We start from the raw sequence: 22,978 nt of genomic DNA, 5'->3' as shown, positions 1-22,978 counted from the left end.
CTCAGTGAACAGATTCTATCCAAGCCTTTACCATAAGGGCCCAGCCCCATTTCCCTGTGATTATTGTACATTGTGTACATTGACAAGAGTTAATTTTCAGACTAAATTATTTTCTGAGATATGGATGTGATTCTTTATTGAGCCTTCAATTCATTATATCATGAGAGTACCTCTGTCTTTATAGAGAAAACAAGTAAAAATATAAAAGAGTTTGTGTGGAGATGAGATGAGTGAGGGGAAGAAAAGGAAATAAATCTCTCCCTCCCCATCTATATCCTGGTCTTTTCTTTTTCTCCTAACACTTCAATGGATCTATAGGCTGTTATCTGTGTAGACATTCTCTCCAGTGGTGCAAATTATGTCCCATCCTATACCTGTTTTTTCTATTCAATACATGTTCATCTTCTCCTGGAAATCCTACAGAAGCAGTTTAGCAAAGGTCTCTTGATCCATGCATGGGGCAGATGTTGCTTGTTACATAATTGGTCCACTTCTTTTTATAATTATATGTTAATTTGATAATATCATTTAGGATACTTATTACATGAAATCTTTCACTAATGATATTCTTCAACTTAATTAAGTCCACCATGTACCTCTCTCCATCCCTTGTTCAGTGAATAGCAACCTAAACATTTCTGAGACTGATAACCTGATGTCATACAACATATCCAAAAGAATACTGATGTTAAAAAGGTGGGATTTTGTTTTATGGAGAAGCTTAAAATTATCACAAGCATAATATAATTTATCAAAGGTAATCTAAGCCATTTTCTTCCTCTCATTATTTATAATAATGATAATAATAATAACTAGCATTTATATAGCCATTATCAGACATTGTGCTAAGTACATTACAAATACCATCTCATTTGAACTTCAAACACTCCTGGGAAGTTAGTGCTATTAAGGAAACTGAAGCAAGTAGAGGGTTTAATGACTTGTTTAAGATCACACAGCTAATAGTGAGGCCACATTTGAACTCAGATCTTTCTGATTCCAAGCCCAGTGCTATATCCACTGTGTCACTCACTCACTTCCTATTTGATATTTCTTAGTTCTGTTGGTCCAAAATATCATATTGCTGGACCAGCTTTATGGTCTGTCTATTTAATTGTATTTGGAGAATGTATATTATTTTTTTAAATTTTTATTTTTATTTTATGGAATAAAACAAGCATTTCCATAACAGTACAATTAAAAAACACAGTGATTGCACATGAAACTGCAAATCTACTATATATAACTTGCTGTTTCTTTTAAATATACAACAAAAATATCATGTAAATAGAACAAATAATCTTTATGTAACAATTTTTTTCTGGTGTGAGTATATACATTAAAACATGATTATTATTTGTCAAATATAAGAAACATTTGATTCAGCAGAAGAAAATGGCACCTTAGAGGCATCTTTCCAACACTGGCTTTCACTTGACTGTTTTAAAATTGTGCAAGATTTCTCAAAGGATATAATAACTAAGATGGCTTTGTTATTGAGTAATGACCAAGATACAAAACAGAGAGATATGTACTAAGAGTAGCTGTTGACAGAGTAAAAGTCAAAGATGCCCTGGAGACCCTTTTTTTGTAGAAAAGGACAAGTGACATCGCTAGGGTGATTTTTTTGACTTGCACATGAAGTGGATTTCAGGGAGGCAGTTACACAAAGTCACCAGCTCACTCTTCAAGATGACTGGTAATGGACTAGTATATAGTAGGTGACCTTGGCCTCTCTAAATTAAAGTTTTTCCCTCAATTTGTCTAAATCCAGGCTGATTCCATGACTAAGGGCTAGGTAGGAATGAAAACAAAAGGTGGCCCAATTTACCATTACAAAACCATCAATTTGAGAGGGGAAGACCCTGTGAGTTTCTGACTAGAACAGAAAACAATTGCTATTTACACCCATTCAAGCCATCAAAACCTATTATTGGCCATTCAGTGAAAGCCAGAGTGATTTGGGTTTAAAGGCTTAATCAAATAGCTCCATTTAAAACACAATGGACTTTTTTTAAAGTCTGTTTTGGTGATGGGTCCTCCAGATGTTTCTTTCTGAAGATGACATTGTGCTTATTAAATCAGGCCCAGGGACCTTGCAGAGTCTTCTGGACCAGATTCAAGACAATTTTTTGATCATGGAAAGCATGAAAAGCATGCAAAGCAGAAGTAGCTATGTAATTCTGCTTTTTTTGCTTTAGCAGATAAAATTCTTAGAACATTTTGAAAAAGCTTGTGATTCTTGTTGGGAAATGTATGTGAAAACCTATGAGACTACATATTTCTATTCTATAACAGGGCAAGAAAGAAGAGAAATACTGAGATGATGACGATGATGATGATGATGATATCTAGCATTTATATTGATTTCCAAAGTTTGCAAAGCACTACAAAGATTTCATTTGATCTTCACAGCCTGGGAGGTAGGTTCTATTATTATTCTAATTTTACAGATGAAGAAACTGGCCTAGACAAAGTTTGAATAAATGTCCAGACTCAGCTAGTAAATCTGGAAGGCCAGATTTGAAAGTAGGTCGTTCTATCTTCAGGCCTAGTGCTCTATTGACTTCACCATTTACCTGTATATATAGGATAAATGGTGGAAGCAAAATGAATCAGACAGATCAATTCCTCAAAGAAGAAAAGAAAGGGGGAGATTGGGAAACTCCTATGGATTGAGGCATACAACATTGATTTATATTATCACAAGATCTCCAAATTCTATGCTTCCTGATTTTCTGAAGCTTCAGAATCCACCCTTTATTCCTCTTATCCCCAATTCTAATAGAGTCCTTTCCTCAGATTATAAAATCTACCATTTGAATGCTCTCATTCTCCCTCTGCAATTCTCCCTTACTGTTGTGTATCAAATTAGGAATAGGGGAAGAAAAAGAAAGAAAAGTCTTCCCCGGGGAACTCACCAAATGAGTGAGGATCCTGCAGAAAGGGACCCTTCCTTCCCCTGAGCCGGCACATTATTGCCCTACAAGTAATCCTTGTGACAAAAGTACCCTCATTATCCTGTATGATCAATATTCCACACATGGTGTTCACATCATGCAGTTGCTAACAAACATAATGTGCATGAGAGTTTGTTCTTGACTGGGACCTTCCCTAAATCCTCCCTAACTCTCTAGACCCCGCCCTTATTTTCCTTCTTCCTCCTCAGCTCTGATCTTTAAATAGATGCTTTCACTCAAAACCCATTGCTAGCCCAAGCACCATTGACAAAATAAAGGGCTTCTTGTGACTATGAAAACGCCTTTTTTTGAGTGTTTCACATTCCACACTATTCTTCCAAAATGTGGTGTTTCATCAGCTTTACCCTGCTTGCCTCAGCTTCCTCATCTGTAAAATGAAGTGGAGAAGGAAATGACAAACCACTTTAGTATCTCTGCCAAGAAAACCCAAATGGGGTCATAGAAAGTCAGACATAACTGGCAAATTACTTAAAAACAACAGAGTATAGTGGTGGGAGAAAGACTGAGAAGGAAGCAGACAGGTTGTAAAAAGCCATAAAAACCAAACCGAGGATTTTGTATTTGATCCTAAAGGCATGAAGGAGCAAATGAAGCTTATTTAGTATGGGGTAGGTAGTGACATAGTCAGATCTGCATTTTAAGAAGATTAATTTGTGAGGTTAGTGGAGGATAGACTAGATTGGGTAGATATTGGAAGCAAGCAGATTCAAGCAGCTAGTTATTGCAACAGTCTAGGCTTAACATAATGAGGACCTGTATAAGGTTGGCCATTGTGTTACAGGCAACACTAAGGTATATAGAAAAGATAATGCAAAGGTGGAAACAGCTGTACTTGGCAATAGATTGGATGGATATGAAAGGTGAGAAAGAGTGAGGATGTAAGGATGACATTGTTGTTTCAAGTCAGAAGGAAATGGGTAGCAAGGTGGGAAAAATAGGAAAGGGGAGGAATGAGTATACAGAACCAGAGAATAAGTGAACAGGATTTAAGGAAAGAAGAACACAAATTTAAGGAAACAACAAAGGAGGATTTGAAAAGAAGATAGAATAGGAATAGAAGAATATGGTAGAGACAGACAATGTTAGGTGCCTAACTTCCTCAAAAACATTTAATTTTACTTCAAACTGACCTTTTATCTAATGGATTAAGTCAGTGCCATATTATTCCTCTCTATTACATTCGTCCTCTTATTAGTCTCTCTGCTCTGTGTCCTGGCACTTTGAAAGTTTCCTTCTCACTCTCCGAGGAGGTAGTCTATTTCTGGATAAGAAATTAATGTATTAGTTAACCATTAATCATTATAGCTCTAGTATACTTGGAATGGGAAATGTGCACATGTCTCATAGAACCTGTTTCTGAATTTTCTTTCCTCCCCTAGGGCATAACTGAAGTTGTCAGAATATGAGTAAATATGATCCTGGCAAAAGGTTTCTATAATTGAGTATATTACTTCCTAATTTTCCCTCTCCTCTCCCTCCCCTCTGCTGTCAAGTAAAATGCTCTGTTTTTCATCACATAGACTTCAAAATAGAAAAATAATATCTGATGATTCTTTCTCTTTCAACTTTGAATATTCATTTAACTTTACCCAAATAAAGGTCCTGATCATATTCATTATCAGACACACAAGTAAAATACACAATAATAACTGCTATTCTCTCCCTTTTTTTCTCAGCAACTTCCTCATTTTACAAGTTCCTCCAAAACCTTTGGATTGGCAAAGGGGTCAAAGAAGGAAAAACAAGATATATTTAATTTACAGACTCTTTTAAAAGATATGCCTTTAGAGGAAGGTCAGCCAGAAAGGTCTCATTTTACCAATGAGATTTTGAAGTTTATATGTGCACTTTATTTACTGCATCTGACTGCTCTTGATGACTAGCTAAGGCTGACAGAAGACAGAGAATAATGTTTTTTTCACATATGAAAGAAATTAGGCCTCATAGTACTTGTCTTCTAAAACTCTATAGCCCTCAAATGGACATAGAACAGGCAAGGAAACATACTTGAAGCTTTGAATTTTAACTTCTTTCAGTGATAAAACTGGAAAACTTGCATGGGATGGGAGCATTGAATGCTTTTAATACACAAAACCAAGATAATAATAACAAGGATGATAATAATAATGATAACTACCACTTTAAGATTTGTAAAGTGCCTCACAATCTTATTTTATACTCACAACAACCCTGGGAATGGGTGTTATTATTATTATTACTTATAGATGGGGAAACTAAGGCAGGGTTAATGACTTGCCCAGGGTCACATAGCTAATAATTGTCTGAAGGTGGATTTGAACTCATATCTTCTTGACTTTTTAAGTCCATTGTTTTACTCACTGCTGCCAACCAATGTGTTCATTATATCTTTTTAGTCGAGTCAGTGAAAAAACTACAAGGATGTAAACTATTGATCACAATGTCTTCTTGCTTCCCAAGAATACTGAATTCTTCCTTATTATATAGTCAGCCACAAGGGCCTGTGGACATGGCTTGAGGTGGGATGGAATGATGCTCCAGTTTTGTTTTGTTTTTTTTGAATTTGCAACATCAGAGTAGTTGTCTAGTCCAATCTATACTTAGCTGAGAATTCCCCTCTACAGTAACTACAATAAAACTGTATCAGCCTTCTCTATTCAGGGAGAACCTACTACATCCTGAGGCAACTTCTTTTGGACAACTCTGATCTTTAGGAAGTTTTCTATGACATCAAGCCTAAAACTATATTTCTGCAACCTTTACCTAATTCTCCTAGGCAGCTTTTGCTGCCCTCTGGGACTAAAAAGAAAAAAAAAAAAGATAATTCTGCTTCCACATGAGAATTCTTCATTTAGGTTCACGCCCTTTCTTCTGTTATTGAAAGGGAGTTCTGAGACCCAGAGCTTGTCAGGATAGTTTGATGAAGGATGTGTGGAGCACACTTTCAAACTCGACATCTGTTAGGACCATCGTCAAATAAACTTGAGGATGAGTGGACCAATAATCAGTATGAGAAGAAACAGTGTGAGAAGATGAAAACCACTCTCACAGATGTTGCTTAGGTCCTCCCTCTCCCTGGGAACCTGTCCACTTCTTTTTTTTTTTCCAGTTCACCTCTGGAACCCACATTAATAATGTTATATTTCTGTAATATTAAATTATATTTATATATCACTCATATCATCTCTTTTGATCCTCATAAAAACCTTTAGAGACAGATGGAATGAATGTTATGCCTGACAATTCCATTCTCTGAGGCATATAAAATTTAATTTGTGGCAAGTCAAGTCACCTGTGTTTAGCATAAACCACAAAGCCTCTAGTGGACACAACAAAATAGGAAGTTTTTGTACCTTTTTTAGGTCTCATGTAGTGGACAGAATGCTAGGATACGATATCATGAATATCTGACTTCAAATTCTGCCTCATGGAGTTAATAACTGTATGGCCCTGGGCAAATCATAACTTCTCTGAATATCAGTTTCCTCATCTGAAAATTGAAGAGATTGTACTCAATGACCTCTAAGGTTATTTCCAAATCTAACTCTATGATCCTGTGACTCTTTTCCTGCCTTGATATGTAAAGAATCATGTACATCTAACATGATAGTCTGCAATTGGCTAAGGGATTATGAAATGTGTATACATTTCTATTATGTATATGATATGTAAAACACACAGTGTATCAAAAATTAAATATGTATATATTATGTATATGACATGCAAAACATAGTGTATCAATCAACTACATATGTATATGCAAGCATCTGATAATGCTCAGAAGAAAATGGTAGGTGAATAATAGATAAAAAGTATAAAACAGGGTCTTTGCAATCAAGAAGTCTACCATTTAGTTTTTGAAATGAAACACAAATTCACAAAAAGTTAAATGGATGTCATTAGAAGTGGTTATTATTAATTTAACAATAATCATAATTAGCATTTATATTTTTTTAAAGTTTGCAAAGCCCTTTATGAATATTATCTCATTTGATACAACAATCCTGTGAGGTAGATAGAAGCTATTATTATCCCCATTTTATAGATGAGGAAACTGAAGCAGAGCAAGATTAAATGATTTGCCCAGGATTTCAAAACTAATAAGTGTGTGAGGGCAGATTTGAACTCGAATCTTCCTGACTTTAGGTCCAGCACTCTAATCATTGTGCAAATATCTGACTCTAAATGGCAGTTAAATTAAATAAGATTGAAAGGAATTTCACAAGGAATGATTTAACTGTCTAATGTCCAGAGGATGATATGGATGGTACTACAGAAATGACAGTCAGCATGGTGTAAATAAAGAAGTACTTCATTTGGAGTCAGGAATTCCTAGGTTTGAAGCCTGCTAAATGATAATTACCAAATAACTATTCATGGACAAATTCTTTTATCTCTCTTATCTTCAATTTTATCATTTCTGAAATCAGGATCCTAGAGACTTCCAGGTAAGATGGCCACATGAAAAGGTCCAAGAGAAACTCATTTCTTTTACAAATACCCCAGCAAAGATTTAAAAGAGGTGAAACATTGATCAAATAGACCAAAGAGAAACATTGGTAAGCTTCTCTATCTAGACTACAACTGTATAAGATGGCCAGAAGCTGGGAGTTTGCCTTTAGGAAGAAAACACAATTAGGATTTCTGTTTTCCTATAAACAGAATAATTTAGAAATTACCCAGGTAGTTGATTCCCTGAAAAATAGAAAGGTGTTAAAAGATCTTATAGACTCCATGAAACATTAAGAAATATTAGAACAATTATAATTAAAAATAAGGAGAATATATAAGATAACAAAAATAGTTGGTATAGAAAACATCTAAGAGAGATAATTTAAGAATGATCAGACTCCTTAAAAACCAAGAACATAAAAAATCTGTATACCATATCTCAAGAAGTCATAAAAATGATTATATCTATCAGAACCAGAAGTCAAAATGAAAATACAAAGAATATACCAATCACCTACTGAAAACAATCCTAAACTGGAAACTAAATATAATCTTCCTGGGGAAAATGACCTCTAATAGAATTGAGGACTTTTAAGCATTAGTGATGAAAAAGATCAGAATCAGGTAGGATCTCTGAAATACCAAAACAGAAAACAAAAGAAACCTAGAAAGATGCTTGAAAATATTTGAGCAACTGAAAAGAACTAAATGTTGGTAGACTGTTTATATTCTAATGGTGGTAGGTAAGGCAAGTGTGTCTTCAGAATCCCACTGTCTTCAAAAAGTCACATGATCGTAAAAGGCAAAATAGATCATTTTGATTATATAAAATTAAAGCTTTTGCACAAACCAAATCAATGCAGTTAGAATTAAAAGGAATAATTAACCAACCACTTAGAACAACATCTCAAAAGTCAATGAGTTATATATGTCTTTGATCACTTCTAAATAAATACACTAGAGAAGTGGTTCTCCAATTCCTTTGGTCTCAGGATCCTTTTATACTTTTAAAAATTATTGAGGAGTCCAAATAGCTTTTGTTTATATGGATTATGTCTGTCAATATTTAACATATTAGAAGTTAACATGTCTTAGAATTGTTTTAAAAAACAGTTTTGATCTCACAACCAAAAACATCAAAGAGAATAACTATCAGGTACAAAAAATTTTCTAGTAGCACTTTTTTTTATTGCTGCAAAGAACTGGGAGGAAAAAGTGGGTGCCTATCAATTGGAGAATGATTATGCAAACAAATAAAAAGCAAAGAAAATTATTATGCCATTAATATGATGGAAAGGATGGATTCAAAGAAACATGGGAGGAATGAGACATTCACATGAATGTCCAGTATAAAGAGAATAGAATCAAAATGATTTATATAATATCATGACTAAAATGATGTAAAGAAAAGTAATATTGAAAGGCTTAAGAATGTTAATCAATGTCACAATCAATTATAACCTGGAAAGGTTGATGATATTAAAATTAGGCAGGGAGATTAGGTTGTGGATGCAGCATAAGACATTTTCATACATTATCTGAATTTGTTTTGCTTGACTATGTTTGTTACAAAGAGGGTCTTTTATTTAGAGGAGGCAGAGTTGTAATGGAGATTGGAGGGAAATAGTAATAATGATGAAAAAAGGGAAAGGAAAATAATGAAATACTTTTTAAATAATCAGAAACAAATAGGAGAACATTCAGAAGAAGACATAACAGCCAGAAGAGGCCCTGCCAGCAGGGCAAAGTTATACTATCATTAGTATCTACTTTTAAAAAATATTATTTATTTTTGTATCTATTTTTAAAAGTTGTGCTCTAATTTCTCTCCTTCCTGCTTGCCTCCCCCCATCCATTGTGAAGGTAAGAAATCTGATATCAATTATATATGTGAAATTATGCAAAACATATTTTCATGTTGCAAAAAGAGAGAAAAATGAAAAAAGGTGAAATAAATGATGCTTTAATCAACATTCAGACTCCATCAGTTCTTTCTCTGGAGGTAGCACTTTTTATCACAGGTCCTTTGGAACTGTCTTGGATTATACCTAAACCACTCTAGTATTTTTCCCAAGAAAACCCCAAATTGGGTCAGGAAGAATCATACATGCTTGAAATTACTGAATAACAAGAACAAAAGCAACAACAATAGTCCTCTGCTCATAATTCCAAATTCTTCTCCAGGATAGTTAGATTAGTTCACAACTTCATCAACAATGCATTAGTATCTCAATTCTTCCACATCCCCTCTAACCTCTGTCATTTTCCTGATTTCTTCTGAAAACTGCTTAATTATTATATTCCTTAACTACTTATTAATTGGGTAATGATCTTTTTTTTTAAAAACCATTTCTGTTTTTTCTTCTCATCTTGGCTGCATTGGGGTTTTTTTGGTGCAAAAAACTTTTAATGAAATAAAAATTATCCATTTTGCCTCTCATTATCTCCTTTATTTCTTATCAGGTCATACATTCTTCCCTTATCCATAAATGTCATTTTTGTTCCCTTTGAGTACAAAGGACAACCACTAACCAAGCATATCCAACAGATAACACTTTCTATGCTCTCCTAATTTGCTTATTATATCACTCTGCAAGTCTAAATCACAGACCCATTTTGAACTTATTTTTGTCATATGGTGTGAGATGGTGAACTCTACCTAGTTTCTGCCAAACTGCTTTCTAATTATCCCCTAATATTTTTGTAAATATTCATTCATTTCACTTAGATTGTAAGATTTATTGACATATAATTGAGTAAATTGGATCTCAGTGATTGTTTTAATTTTATCTTCATTGATTGTTCATTCACAATGTTCATTCATATTTTTAAAAGCTGGTAATTTATTTTATTTCTTTTTAAAATCAAATTAATCAGTGGTTTATCTTTTTTTTTTTCATGAAAGCAGCATCCTAGTTTTATTTGACCATTAATTTTATTTACGTTCAATTTTATTAATCCCTCTTTTGGTTTTCAAGATTTTAAATTTGGGGTGTAATTGGGAATTTTTAACTTGTTTTTATTGTATGCCCAATTAATTGATCTGCTCTTTATCTATTTTTTTCATTATTAGGAATTTAGAGATATAAATACTACTCTGGCTGCATCCCATAAATTTTGGGACATTTTTTCATTGCTGTCATTTTATTTAAAGAAGTTATTGACTGTTTCTATGATATGTCTTTTTATCCACTCATTTTTTAGGATTAAATTATTTAGTTTCCAATTAGTCTTTAATATATGTTTCCACGGTCCTTTATTAAATGTAATTTTATTGCATTATGGTCTGGAAAGTATGAATTTAATATTTTTGCTTTATTGCATTTTGTTGGGAGGTTTTCATGCTCTTAACACATGGTCAATTTTTGTGAATGTGCCCTGTACATCTGAAAAACAAGTATAGACCATTCTATTTTTATTCAATTGTCTCCAAAGATCAGTCATATCTAACTTTTCTACAATTTTGTCTCCTTAATTTTTTTCTTATGTTATAATTAGACTTATTTAGTTTTGGGAGGAGAAAGTTGAGGTTTTCCCTACTAGTATAGTTTTATTCTCTATTTCCCCCCATAAACATTAAAAATTTCCTTTAAGAATCTGGATGCATTTTGGTACATATATATTTGTATTGATATTATTTCATTGTCTATGTTACCTTTTAGCAAAATGTAGTTCCTGTTTTCTTTTAATTGGGTCTAATTTTGCTTTTACTTTGTCTGATATCATGATAGTTACCCTTGCCTTTTTTGACATATGATGAAGCATAATAAATTCTGCTCTGGGCTCCTTATTTTTACTTTGTGTGTGTCTTATATGTCTTGTTTCTTATAAACAAGGTATTGTTGGATTCTGGTTTCTAATCTAATCTGCTATTCACTTCCATTTTATAGGTGAGATCATCATATTCACATTCATAGTCATGAATCCTGTGTATTTCCCTCCATCCTCTTTTCTTTTTTTTATCTGTTGTTGTTGCTGTTCTCTCCAACCCCACCCCACTCATGTCTCTTTCTCTGTGTCTCTCTGTCTCCATCTGTCTATCTCTGTCCCCATCTCTCTGTCTCTCTCTTCTCTTTCCTTTCTCCTCCTCTCCCCTTCCTTCTTTCCCTCCCTCCCTCTCTTCTTCCTTCCCTCCCCTCCCCCCACATACATTCTCCCCCTCTTTCTCCCTCTTTCCCTCTTTTACCATTCTTCAAAAGTCTACTTAATTTCTGACCACTGCCTCCCTTAATCCACCATCCTTTTTATCAGTCCCTCTCCCCTTCTCTTCCTATTTTTTTATTGGGTAAGATAGATTTCTCTACCCAGTTGAGTGTGTATTTTATTCCGTCTTCAAACCAATTCCAATGAGAGTAAAGTTCAAGCATTACCTGCCAGTCCCTTATTTTCCCCTTTATTGTAAAATCTCTTCCTTGTGCACCTTTTTAATGTAAAATAATTTTCACCATTCTTCCCCTCTTCCATCCCCTTTCTGTCAGTACATTTTTCTTTCTCATCCCTTAAATATTTTTTAGATAATCTCATCATAGTCAAATCATACCCCTAACCTCTGTCTATGTATATTCCTTACAGAGGCCTACTTATTAATAATGACAATAATTCTTAGTAGTTATAAGTATCATCTTCCAACACAAGAATGTAAATAGTTAAATCTTATTGAGTACATTTTTATTTCTCATTCATGCTTACCTCTATCCTTCTCTTGAATTACATTTGGAAATCAGATTTTTTACTCAACTCTGAGTTACTCTGCATTCTGCCACCTTGGCTCCTCTCTCAACTTTAAAAAGACTTTTAAAAAGTCTTTTAAAAAAGTTACTTTTAAAAAGACAAGTGCATAACAGAAATTCAGTTTTCACACACAATCATCTCTGAACTTACTTTCTATATAGAAATGTTCATGTTGATGTTTAACAACTTTATATCATTTTTAATACTTTTAGATTCTCAGTCTAGCAGGCACTCTTTTCTAGATCTTAGTCTAGAAAACACCTTTCTGGATTCTTAATCTAGAAAATACTCTATTTTCTTAATCTAGAAAATACTCTATTCTAGATTCTCAGACTAGGAAAAACTCATTCTAGATTTTCAGTCCAGATGATTCTCTTTCTAGATCCTCAGTCTAGAAAACATTATCTATCTTATAGAATCTTTTATAAATCTTTCAATTTAGAAAACAATCCTTTCTAATTCTTTTCTGGAATCTCCATCTAGAAAAAACATTATTTTCTAGATTCTTTTCTGGATTCTCCATCTAGAAAACGCTTTTCTAGATTTTCAGTCTATAAAGCACTTTTTTCAAGATTCTTTTCTGGATTTTCAATCTAGAAAGCACTATTTTCTAGATTATTTTCTGGATTCTCCATTAGCAAAACATTTTTCTATATTCTTTCCTGGATTTTCAGTCTAGAAGGCACTCTTTTCTAGCTCTTTAGTCTAGAAAACATTATCTTATAGAGTCTTTTATAGATTTTTCAATCTAGAAAGTACTCTTTGCTAGATTCTTTAAAACTGGATTCTCAATCTAGAAAACACTTTTCCAAACTCTATAATCATTTTTTAAAAAGAAATGAGGACATTAAATGTGGCTAACCTCTTTGAGAAATGCAGTTATGATATGTATTTCCACTTCCTTTCCTCTCACTCTCTTAACCCTATAGTTTGGCTTCTGACTTCATCATTCAACCAAAATTTCACTATTTCTTGATGCCCAAATCAAGTTTTATTCTCAACTTCCATATTCTTAACCTCTCTGCAGCTTTTGACTCTATTTTCCTTGATATTTTCCTTTCTCTTGGTTTTCAAGGCACTACTCTCTCCTGGTTCTCTTCCTACCTATTTTTCTCAGTCTCTTTCCTTGAATCTTCATTCAGGTCAGGCCCACTAATCCAGGTGTCCCATAGAACTCTGTCCTGGACCCTCTTCTTTACTCTATATTATTTCATTTGGTGATTTCATCAGCTTTCGTAGACTCCACTTTCGTTTCTACATTGATGATTTTCAAGAATCTTTATCCAGTTTTAACTTCTCTGCTGACTTCCAGTGTTGCATCTGGACATCTTGAACTGGACATCTTGTAGACAGTTTAAATTCAACAGTCCAAACTGAACTCATTTTCCCACCAAACACTCTCCCTTTTCCAAACTTCTGTATTGTTGGAGGCACTGACATTCTTCTAGTTCCTCAGGTTCATCACCTGGGTGCTATCCTTGACTCCATACTTTTGTCCCCTATATCCAGCCAGTCTTTTGATTGTTGCCACCCACAAGTAGGACCTCCCCACTTCACTCCTGAACTATTACAATTACCTTCTGATTTGTGTTTCTGCCACACATTTCCCTATTACAATCCATCATCTTCTCAACCATTATTCCTAAAATTTAGGTTTAACTATGTAACCTCCTTATTCAAACTCCAGAGACTCATCATTTCTAGGATTAAATATAATATCTTCTGTATGGCATTCCAAACACTTCATATCCTGATCCCTTTCCTTTCCAGCCTTCTTAAATCTTACTTCTACACATATACTTTACAATCCAATATCACCAACTTTCTTGCTGTTCCTCAAATAAAACACCCCATCTCTTTCAAAACACCCCATCTCTCATTTTCTCTGACTGACCTTATGCCTGAAATACTCTTCCTTCTGAAAGCTACTTTCTGGCTTCCTTCAAGTCCCAACTAAAAGTCGACCTTTTACAAGAATCTTCACTAACCCATCTTAATTATAGTGCTATTCCTCTGTTGATCATTTCCAATTTATCCTGTGTATAGTTTGTTTGTACATAGTTGTTTGCATGTTATCTCCCAGTTAGATTGTGAAAACATAGAGAGGTCAGAGATTGTTTTTTTTCCTTTCTCTATTTACAGAGCTTATCATTGTGCCTAGTACTTAATAGGAACTTAATAAATGTTTATTGACTGTTGCCTGTAGTATTTGTATCACAAAGATAATATATCCAAAGTGATTTGCAAACCTGAACTATCCATGAATTTATAAAAGGACCACAGGATGGTATGGGCTGAGAAGGCTTTTAAGAGAAAGAACAATTTCAGCCAAGTTTTGAATGATAAATAGGAAGATTTGGACCAATGGAGAGAAGGGGAAAGAACATTATTAAAAGAGAAAATGTTAATTTACTCGCGCCTAATATACTCTCTCACATATACTTTTCCTGGGGCATTGCCAAAACTCAGTATGCCTTCAGATTATTTTTGAGACTCCCACGGCTGTTATCTAATTGAAATGGTTATTATAACCTCTAGTATCTGATTAAATGACTGTAATCCAATACCTTCTTTTCTCCGAGGGGCATATACTATCACAGAATTGTTGAGCTGGAAGAGAGTTTAGATATCTTTTAAAATACTCCCCTCTTTTTTAAAGATAAGGAAAATCATCCAGAGAATTTAAGTGACTCCATTAGAAAGAGAACTGAATAAGGTCTCTGAATTAGAAAATTTTGATTCTAGCTAAGCCTTTTTGTGATTAAATCGTCATGTAACTTTAATCTTTTTGGACCTCAGTTTCTTTGTCTATAAAATAAGACAGGTGGACTAAGTGAGGTCTAGCATTCACATTCTGTAGTTCTCTATGTAGTGAGTACACTTGGTTCCCAGAGCCAGGCTTGTTACATTGCCCCCTCAGGATTCTAGGATACCCTGAAAGGCTTGGGAAGAGTTGTTTCCTTCTGCATTTCCTCAAGCCCTTGATGTCTAGGCTCCCCTCATTTTATGAACTTGTGCTAGCACCTCACTTCCATTTAACCATGTAATACTGGGTAGCTTTTACAAAGAATATTTCCTTCAAAGATATAGCAAGAAAAACATACAAGAATTTCTCTTCATACTTTTGGGGCATATTCTCCCTGACATTACTTTAGTATCCAGGAAAGTAGAATAAGAATTTAATTCACTTCATTGATTCTACCAAATCCAAGTCCAGATATGGCATAGAACTTCCAAATATTGTCCTTTTCTCCTAGGAACATTGATATTGCACTAAAAACAACAACAACAACAAAAAAAAACTTTTAAAGAGCATAAAATCCAGTTATACTCCCAAATTGCCGTGGTTCACTTTTCTGACCATAATCTGAGACTCCACTCCTTGCATCTACAATAGGAGAAAATGATTAAAATGGCACAGGACTAAAGTCTGTTTCTGGACATGTGGCCTTGGAGAGTTACTAAGGCCCTGAGGTTTCTCCCCCCACAGTAGTTTCTCATTAAACGCTGTGAAAGATAGTCACCTAACTCAGAAAGGAATGAGACTAAGAAGAGGCAGAAGCTGATTGAGGTCTTCTTGAAGATGTCAACAGTTCTGGTTACACAATCCCCAAAGATCCTTCCTATACATGTGATTACCTCCCTGGAATCAATTACAAGAGGTCCAGGCAGACTCCACAGACTCTACAGTACCTCCCTTACACCTCATCACCACTCTCCTAGAAGCACCTCCCCCAGAATCATCCTCCATGGGGAAAGGTTACATCAGCCAAATAAGCTGATGGGGTCTGCACATTTGCCAATACTCTCATAAAAGAAAAAGTCATCATTTGGGGTCCTTAGCAAAATTTTTCTTAGGTGAGAATTGAGACATCCACTTTGAATAAGAGAAGACAGAACTTTGGGCAAAGAAAACAGACAATTCCAGATATTACTAAGTGAAAAGAAACATTCAAAGAGGGTACCAGCAACATTTCCAAGAATCAAGGACAAAGAGTCATGAAGAGCTACAGAGTCAGACTGGGGGCAAGCCTCAGCAATACTGGAAAGGAAACAGAAACGTGTCTTGCTCCCTTTTGCCCAGTTTCCTCCTGATACTTCAGACACTAGATACTCTCTCTATCCAAACTTGCTCTCAAGAAAAGAACTTCTCTCAGCAATCATTTTTCATTTTGTGACTAGATCCCCTATGAGATGTACTGCTACTGCTCCTCCTTTCACACTATCGCCATGTCCTTTTCCCTCCAACTATTTTTGCACCAGGTGAAGAATTCCAAATTAAATCTCTTTTTTAAAACATGTATGGAAAATAAGGTCGGCAGCTATTTCCTGATCACCTCCCTCTACTTCCTTCTAAAGTTGTTAGCTCTGATCAGACTTTGCAAATATAGGACAAATATAGGACATCTTGTGACTTTGTTTTCCTGGCCTTCTTTCCTAGGGGATCAGCCAGCATTCCCTTGACTTACTAGCTGAGTGACTTTAGGCTAGTCACTTAACCCTGTTTTCCCCAGTTTCCTTATCTGAAAATGAGCTGGAGAAGAAAATGGTAAACCATTATAATATCTCTGCCAAGAAAACCTCAAATGGAATCATGAAGAGCTGCACACAACTGAAAAAACAACAATGTCATTCATTGATTCTGTCAAAACATGAAGTTTGGTAGAACAATACAATGGAGATAGTTCCATAGGAATAATGCCATAGTAACAATAATAGCAGATATCTACAGACAACTTTTGTTTGCAAAATGCTTTGAATATATAAGGAACCTAGATTTAGAGACAGAAAGAACACTGATGAGGCTATCCACTCCAAAACCCTTATCTAGAGAAGTATTATCCCTTATTTCAAATATATACCTCACATAACAATATCTGATCATATTTGTAATTTTAAGAGTTTTAATAGGAGATTAAGAAAGCAATTTGTTCTATTAGTTAAAGAGTAGATTAAGAAAATGGCTTACAGTATAGTGTTTTCCCCTGTGAATTCAAGGACAAGGTGTGTGTTTTATATATGAGAAACAATGAAAAATCGTGGAAAAGATAGGAAGAAGTAAGGAGAAACTTCTTCCTTGTGGGAATTAGTTTAACTGATGTTTTAAGAAACCTTATAAAAAGATTTCAATGAAGAGTCTCTGATTAACTGTCAAGTACAGTAGATTTTGGAAGAACTGTTTCCTGTATTTGCCAAAGAGAACATAAAGAAATAAAAAGAACTAATTTTGAGAAGAAATTTGAAGATTTTTAAGTGACTTTAATCAGTATCCAAGAGAACTGAATAGCATTAGATTAAGTTTTCAAGCAATTGAGGAACAGTTAATTATTATATTCAGCATTTGTGGTGACTTGGGCTATAGTACTAGTCACAGTCAAAATATTATAAATAGTTATATATATCTTTATGTTTGTTATTATTGTCATTTATTAATAAATTATATGTATATTCACTAATTTTATATTTAATTAAAGACAAGTAATTTTCTTTGGGAAAGAAAGTTTCTTTATTTCATCAAATAGCTGACATTTATCAATGGCAACAAGAGATAAGTTTGTTAATGGGAGATAAATGATTACAACATGCCTCTAAATCACCATAGAGCATAGGAGGTTAAAGTTAATTAAAGAATGGGAAAAATTAAGGGGCAGGCTTAGGAGAAGTAACATATATGTTACTATGATCTATATATGGGTGTTCAGTCTATTTCAACCTTATACAAAAATGAAGAAACTGAACCTTAAAGAGTTCAATTGACTTTTAAAAAGCCACACATAAAATAAAGTCGAAGAGCTTTGATTTGAACACAGATCCTCTAGCATTCTTTCATTTGCTCCTCATACCAGTCCGATGAGATAAGTATCCTGTTATTATTATCTTCACTTTACAATAAGGATATTGAGGCTCAAGGGGATTATATTATTTGCCCATAGTCACATAGTAATTAATATACCAATTGGCAATTGATTGGAGTTTCATGACATGGTTGAGTTTGGTTATGATATATTAATGTAACTGTGAGAAGATGTTGAATGGAACAGTGCTACATGGAGATATACTTTTATTATACATCAACTATATTGTAGGTTATATAGAAGGGAACTTGAGGGTTTTTTTAGCCCTCTAAAGTGTAGTGACATCCCAGATCATGCAAGTATGCTAAGTAAAAGAACTGGGATCTGAACCATGGTTCTTTGATTCTATATCAATTCAGCTCACTTTAGAGAGTAGCATGTGATACTTCAATTTAAAAATAACTAAGTGGCTCACAGCACTTTTTGTAGGGAAATTATTGGTGATAAACTCAAACATTGATTTTGTAGCACAAGGAGAATTAGGAATCACCGAACTAGAAATTCCAATCATCTATCCAACAAAAATATATTACACACCTATAGTAAATACAAGTATAGTATTTATATATATATTATATATATGTATATATACACACACACACACATATATATATATATATATATATATATATATATATATATATATAGTATAGTATAGTAAATACAAGGCCTCATGGAGAATATGAGAAGAACTTTAAGTGTGTTGGGCAGATCCTTCAGGACATAAACAAAAATGCTATAAAATAAAAGAAGTTGGATTTACATACCACATAAGATTTACATACAAAGTTTACAATCTACATTGGGAGTGGAGATAGTGTTACTGAACCACCAAAGACCCAAATATTCTGCAGACTATAAAAAGTGCTAGTCCCTTCCCTTGTGGATCTCACAACAAACTTCATCCCTATTGGGTCATTACCATCCTGTGGATGACACTCTATAGACATCTGGGTGGCACAGTGGATGGAATGTTTGGCTTGGAGTCAGGAAGACTCATCTCCCCAAGTCAAATATGGTCACAGACACTAGCTGTCTGACCAAGTCACTTAACCCTGTTTGCTTCAGTTTCCTCCTCTGCAAAATGACCTGGAAAAGGAATATTTATTCCATATCTTTGGCAAGAAAACCCAAATTGGATCAGAAAGAGTCAGATGCCATTGAAATGGCTGAACAACAACAAAGATAATGCTACAGGAGATGATATGAAAAACATGTTTTTGGGAAGAGGGTTTCTGTCTTCTGAATGTCAACAATATAAAACCAACAATATAAAAATGAGTATGTCAGTTTGATATCAAATGTGCCCAAGAAAATTACTATGGAGCAGCTTAATCACATCTTATCATAGCTAGTAGGATTTTCACAATCAGATTTACTCCCCACACATACACCATAAAATAAAATGATACAGTATATGGTTACCTTATAATAGATTCTGGCCGCCAATCCCCTCTGAAGAACTCTTTCTCGAAAACTCACTGCTTTCAATAGGAAGGTCAGATTACCAATAGCATCCATGTTAAATGCCAAAAAACTAGAAGAAAAATATAATAATAAAATGTTATTCATTTTGTTCAATTAACAAATTTTGTGAATACTAGAAGGACTTATGATTTCATCACAGTGGGACAAAGATCCAGCACATATTAGAACTTTTTTTTGGTATCCCCACTTTCCCCTTTTCTCCCTTCTATAATGTTCCTTCCCACCGTCAGGTACCCTCACACTGTTTTCTTTTATTAAACTTTATTCTCAGCAAAAGTTAGAATATCAGCTATGCTTAGTTTTATGCGACTTAAAGGTAAGGTTTAATGTCTTCTAAAAATCATTCACCTTTTAAGATATAGGGAGTTGTTTGAGAAATACAGGATCTAAGTGATTTGCCCAGGATGACACAAAACTATTAAATGTCAAGATGGAAGATAGGAATACAGGTCTTCTGTACTAAGCTCAGCACTTTATTCATTATGTCACACTGCTTCCATAAATGAACTTTATTAGAAAAAGTTTTAAGCTGAAGATGACCATAGGTCAGACACATTAGAAAGATTTATCAACTATAAAGTTAAGACAATAAAATACATGGACAAGGCTTTCTAAGACACTGTATCTTCAGTGGACATAAGTTCACCATCCTTTCTCCTGATATCTATCACCTGATAGAGGAACTAGATTCTCTTGAGATGCCATTCTCTCTAATTAAATGTTCACTGTTTTAACTCCTGACAATACAGAAGGGCATGACAATTAAGTGGCTACTTAGATTTAGGGAATTGTAGATTAGGATTTTACCATTTCATTATACTCAGGGCATATTACAGTTTCTCATACCCACAGACTTTTTCCTGCTGGAAGAACCAATGTAAGAACGTGAGAACTATGAGAGTATAAAGATTTTCTCTTCCAACCCACCTTGTTTTACAGAATGAGAAACACAAGCCCAGAAAGATGAAATTGACTTGCTAATTGTTTCATGAGGAAATAAAGGAACAGTCTGCATTAGAGACCCTGTTTCCTGCACCTTGGCTTCAATATGGATAGAGACAAATTACAATTCAAACTTGGAGAGACGGCTCCCAGATAGCATCTATGTTCATACTCGATGCTGTGCCTTCTTATAGAAGCATTTGTCTTTAAAAATCACTAAGGCAGATACAGGGGTAATATAATCTTAGGAGTTTCTATTATTCTTGGCTCAGAAGAAATCTATGGCTAGGAAATGGTCAGAATGGCTCTCTCTGAAGTTTAGGATAGGGAAAGCAGTATTAGAAGTGCAGGTACCTTCAGAAGAGGAGCTCCTTGCAAGAATAGTGGTAGGGTTGAAGTTAAAGTAAAATGAAACTTGAAGGGGTACATATTTATTAGAGTAATACTTCTACAACTAGCCTTTGAAGGGGTAGACTGGACCTATGTTCTGTATTTTCCAACCTTGTCATGAGTTAGAATGATTTTTTCCAATATATTTACTTTTTCTGCTATTGAACTGAACAACATTTGCCATTACACAGATATGTACTGAGTAGTATTAGAGTTGGCTATGTTTACAGGCAGAGCAGGTAGCTGTTTTTTTGAGCATCATTCCAGAGGCACCAGGAAAACCCTTCTTATTCTGCCCAAACACATACACCCTTGTTTTTTATTCACTGGTGCCTGAAATCTCTGTAAGGAGGTTGGTAAATGGCTTCATTCCGAAAGGAGAGATAAAGCTTAAAAGGTGAATGATTTTTAGAAGAGATTAAACCTTACTTTTAAGTCACATAAAACTAAATATAGCTGATAGTCTAACTTTCCTGAGAGTAAGGTTTGTTAAAAAGAAAACAGCATAAGGATACCTGAAGGTGGGAAGGAACATTATAGAAGGGAGAAAAGGGAAAGGTGGGGACATCAAAAATAAACTCTTCCTACTTCCAGTTTTGTCTGGTGCTAACTCTGAGTAGAAAATTAGATACACATGGGCAAATGAGGAAAAATGTAGATAAATTTAATAAATATCTGCGTAGCTACTAGGGAAGAGGGAGAAGAATTCACCAATGTAAATTATATTTTCCTTTCCTTAAAGAGATTAATATCCGGTAGTAATAATGACATTAACAACATTTTTATAGCCCTTTAGATTTGTGTCTCCCAATAATCTTCCCATAAAACAGGTAGCAAAAACACAGTTTCTTGAGGGCAGAACTCTCTTTTGGTTTTGACTTATTATTCCAAGAGGCTAACATGATTGGCTAATAATAGATTCCAACCCAAGGCCAGTGGATCATTGGTTAGACTTGTGGTTGTTCTTACTATTTCTCCTTCATTCTCAAAGAGGAACATGATGCCAAAGAGGTAATGCTATGACGTGCAAGTGAATTAGATTTAAAGGAGGGAACACAGAGGAAGGAAGGAAGGAAGGAAGGAAGGAAGGAAGGAAGGAAGGAAGGAAGGAAGGGAGGGAAGGGGGGGGGGGGGGGGGGGGGGAGAGAGATTCAATTTGTAGGGCATCTCTACTCATTGATGTTGTTGTTTGTCCTATAAATAGCAATTGTTTCTGTTTGGACCAGAAATCCTGAAGGTCTTCCTCTCCCCACCAGGGGCAATATCACCATCATCATCGTCATTGTCGTCGTCATCATCATTATTATTTTGTCTACTTAAAAGAGGTCATTCTCTGTCTCATTTGTTACCTAACCTAGCTTGAATCACTGAATAGTTGTTGCCTCAGTTAAAATGAAACTTGTTGAAGACTTTAGCATAAAAAGGCCAACTTCTCCTGCATCCAGGGCCATCTTCAGGCATTCTGATCTATATCTGGCCACAGGACCCAGATGGCTTTGGAGGAGAAAGTGAGACTGTTGATTGGCATAGTTCTCCCTTACCTAAATCCAATTCATTCACAAGTCATGACATAATCTTCCTTTTGAAATGATCCACTTTGAGAACAAAGGGCAAACAAGAACAACAACAAAGCTTTGAGCATAACACGTATGTAATAAATACATATTGAACTGATTTGAATTTTCCACATTTTGAAAAATGAGGCTCAAAGTTTAAATGACTTGCCTATAGCTCACATAGTGAGGTAAGATTTGAACAAAAGTTTCTTGACTTCAAATCTAACATTAGGCTGGAGGGTGACATGTTCACAAATAATAATAATGCAAAGGCAGAGAGTATCAAGTGCATGAGTCATGTAAGCAAAGTGCTGTATGAATTTTGAGGAAAGAAAAATCCCAATATAGAATTAGTGGCAGTATATGGTGAAACTTGCTCTCTGTGGGCATCTTCCTTCTAGTCTCTCTGTGTGACTTCCTGTCCAGATTGAAATGCCAGGTGCTCTACTCTTCCCCAGCAATAACTGTATTGAAATATGGCGTTTAGCACGACAACATATGACATGAAATAAAACAAAAACAAAGACAGAATAAATTCCTTGGCTTAGAGCTAATAATAATAATAGCTGACATTTGTATAATTCTTATTTTGTGTCAGGCACTG

The 22,978-nt window shown here is 34.7% G+C and overlaps 1 protein-coding gene across 4 annotated transcripts in view; it reads right to left on the bottom strand.

Moving 5' to 3' along the window:
* ACOXL (acyl-CoA oxidase like) overlaps nucleotides 1-22,978 on the bottom strand; it is a 495,343-nt gene that overhangs the window by 124,919 nt on the left and 347,446 nt on the right. For all 4 annotated transcript variants that reach the window (XM_031950986.1, XM_031950985.1, XM_031950987.1 and 1 more), the window contains one exon: nucleotides 19,424-19,535. In XM_031950986.1, coding sequence (XP_031806846.1) covers nucleotides 19,424-19,535 — 112 coding nt within the window. The remainder of the gene's footprint in view (nucleotides 1-19,423; nucleotides 19,536-22,978) is intronic.

Source organism: Sarcophilus harrisii, chromosome 2 (genome assembly GCF_902635505.1).
Source record: "Sarcophilus harrisii chromosome 2, mSarHar1.11, whole genome shotgun sequence".
Taxonomy (NCBI): domain Eukaryota; kingdom Metazoa; phylum Chordata; class Mammalia; order Dasyuromorphia; family Dasyuridae; genus Sarcophilus; species Sarcophilus harrisii.
This window is presented reverse-complemented; position numbering and strand designations above follow the sequence as displayed.